Here is a 2,531-nt window from a genome sequence, read left to right as displayed (position 1 = left end):
AAGAGCGGAGAATCGCATCTTTAAACAAGAGGGCACAAAAAGCAACGTGCAAACGCTGAAAACCCTATGATAAAGTTTCAGACAGGTACAATGCACATCAGTCACTGTTCAAGGTGAAATGCAGCTACCATACCTGTCGGCTACATCCATGTCAGACTCAATCTTGTTCAGTCCTTTCACGATATTATCAAACTGCTCGCCCTGGTACTGCAGCACCTTGGCCGTGTCCTCCAGCCGCTGCTGGGATCCGGCCAGCAACCCAGTTAGTTCTTTCCCTTTGGTCATCTCCAAAGACGCTGCTTGGGCTCCAGCTCCATGCTGCGATAGCAGCTGCTCCCGCCAGAAGTGTTCGAGGATGTTGAAGACCACATTTCTACTGGGCTGGAGGGAGCTGAACCAGTGCTTGGTGTTCTTCTCCAGGAGTGTGAGGGAGCTGAAGATTAAATTGGAAGACTCCTTCTTGATCTCACTGATGCTGGACAGATGGAAGTGGACCAGGAGCTCTCCCGTCTTGTCAGCTGTAAATTTGACTGCGACAGGAGTCAGAGAGAGTCTGCCGGAGACCCATCGTTTCTCAGTGTCCAAGTAATAAGAACAGGGCCAGGTATGGATGCGTATGTCCTCGTTCATCAGCTCGCCCTCGAGATTCACTTCCACAAGGACAAGGGTACTGCCACCTCCAAAGCAAGGAGAAACTAAAGTGAAAATGGGGGAGAAAGCATACAAAGTGATCTGTCAGTTAGCACATACATAGGTTAAGGACACCCCTAATGGCATCTCTCTTATGAGTACTCAACCTTAGGGTACGGACAGATGAAATGCTTGCAAGTGCTCCAAATGCCTTTAATGCACTCTAGGTATCATTTATAACCTCACTTTCTTAGTCACAAATGGCCCAAAATGTCTGAGATATGACCCTGAATGGCACAGGAACTGTGACGCGCTTCATGGTCATGTCTGTACCCTCTGGCAAAGTGCATTAGGGAATGGGTTGGTATGCCAGCATCCCACGGTGCTTTGCACACGCGCACACACACACACACACACACACACACCACTCTGACTTGCTCCCAACACCACTGCTCTGGGCTCACAAGCCCTGCTGCAGAAGTGACCCCAGCACCAGTGAGTACCAAGGTGGACATCATCTGGACCACCCCCCTTAGAGCTTGGCTTTGAGAGTGATTCAGTCTCAGGCACCCTCTCACTCACCCACCACAAGGGCACCAGAAAGTCTGCACCTGCAAAGCTGGAGGCAAGAAGAGGCCATGGACCTGCTCTCTATCCGGGGTGAAGAGACCACCCTCAGGCCCCTAAGAGCCATTACAACTAGACTACCTATGACAGAGTCATGATAGAGATGACAACCCATGGACACAACCTAGATTCACATCTGTGTCAAGCCAAAGTGGATGTCCTGAAGGCACAAGAGCCCATGATGTCAACCGTGTTTTGGTTGCTTGGCAGGTGATGTGCTCTTAAAGGAGCTGTTGCTTGTACTGGCCAAAGATACCTCTGTTGAGCCCTGCTTTGTTGCTGGCTGTGGCATGGATGTGAATGTGAGATGTCTGGCCACAGCAACATCACAAACCTGGAGGACTGTGAGGAGCCTTGGTCAAAGCCCTACCTACGGCAGAGCAAGCAGGACCGAGCCATTATCCTCCTGATAACTGCCGAATACCATGTACCTGTCCTCAGGATAGGGCAGCATCAATGATACCAGGCTTGAGGAGCACCAGCCAACCATCCTGCCAACACCCTGACTGTCCGTCCCACTGGAGCCAAGTAACCCCAAGGCCTGCTTTGAACGAGGCCCAGGCATGGCTGGACCCATAGGTGTCTGCTAAAGGGTCTCCACTACCCTTTGGGCCCAATGGATATGGGGGACCCTGTTCCTCCTCAGTGCAAAGGCAGAGGTGGTTAAAGGCAGCCTGCAGGGGATCCAAATACCATGAGATGTGGGATGCTCCCATCTCCAGTGGCACTAGGACAGTCGTGTATTGTGGAGCCCAGTAAGGGGTCTTTCTGCCTATGGGTTTTAGTTGATTCTGGGATTACCACTTGTCCCAGCCGGGGTGCAGAGAGGGGGTCATCAGACAGTGAGAAACACTCTGGGAACTTCTCCTGGGTCATTAAGAGACTGTCTAGGAGTCTCCCCCAACTATACAGATGGCCCAGTAAGAAATAGCACAAGACCCTTGCCTCTTGTACGTCCCCTGGGCCATCACGGCTCCTGCAGCACTCCAACCCCACCAGGAGTTCTCGGGCAATTTTCAGACCATTTAGTTACTCCAGCAATTTAACACAAATTGTGTCTCTCTCCTGCAGGAGAGGCTGGGTGGACCTGGCCAGGCTGAGGGTGGGTGGCACATGCCCTCCGCTCCTCCCTGCTCCCCTAGCCACGGCCGAAGTGGAGCGAGGGTGGATGCGGGATGCTCACCGTGGGCTCGGGGCTCTCCACTCTGCTGCCTCTACCCTGGGATCCCTGCACCCCCACAGCTGCCAGATGGGCAGGGGGACGCACAGCCAGG

At 53.0% G+C, this 2,531-nt stretch overlaps 1 protein-coding gene across 7 annotated transcripts in view; it reads right to left on the bottom strand.

Annotated features, from left to right (window-relative positions):
- SNAP47 (synaptosome associated protein 47) overlaps positions 1 to 2,531 on the bottom strand; it is a 40,891-nt gene that overhangs the window by 31,295 nt on the left and 7,065 nt on the right. For all 7 annotated transcript variants that reach the window (XR_003094710.1, XR_003094711.1, XR_003094709.1 and 4 more), the window contains exon 2: positions 134 to 695. Coding sequence is in view for 4 of the 7 variants with exons in the window: in XM_025207364.1 (XP_025063149.1) it covers positions 134 to 630 (497 nt within the window). In the remaining 3 variants the exon portion in view is untranslated. The remainder of the gene's footprint in view (positions 1 to 133; positions 696 to 2,531) is intronic.

The sequence above is a fragment of the Alligator sinensis genome, unplaced genomic scaffold, assembly GCF_000455745.1.
Source record: "Alligator sinensis unplaced genomic scaffold, ASM45574v1 scaffold1298_1, whole genome shotgun sequence".
Lineage (NCBI taxonomy): Eukaryota > Metazoa > Chordata > Crocodylia > Alligatoridae > Alligator > Alligator sinensis.
The sequence above is the reverse complement of the archived record's forward strand: the minus strand, read 5'-3'. Positions and strand labels throughout refer to the sequence as shown.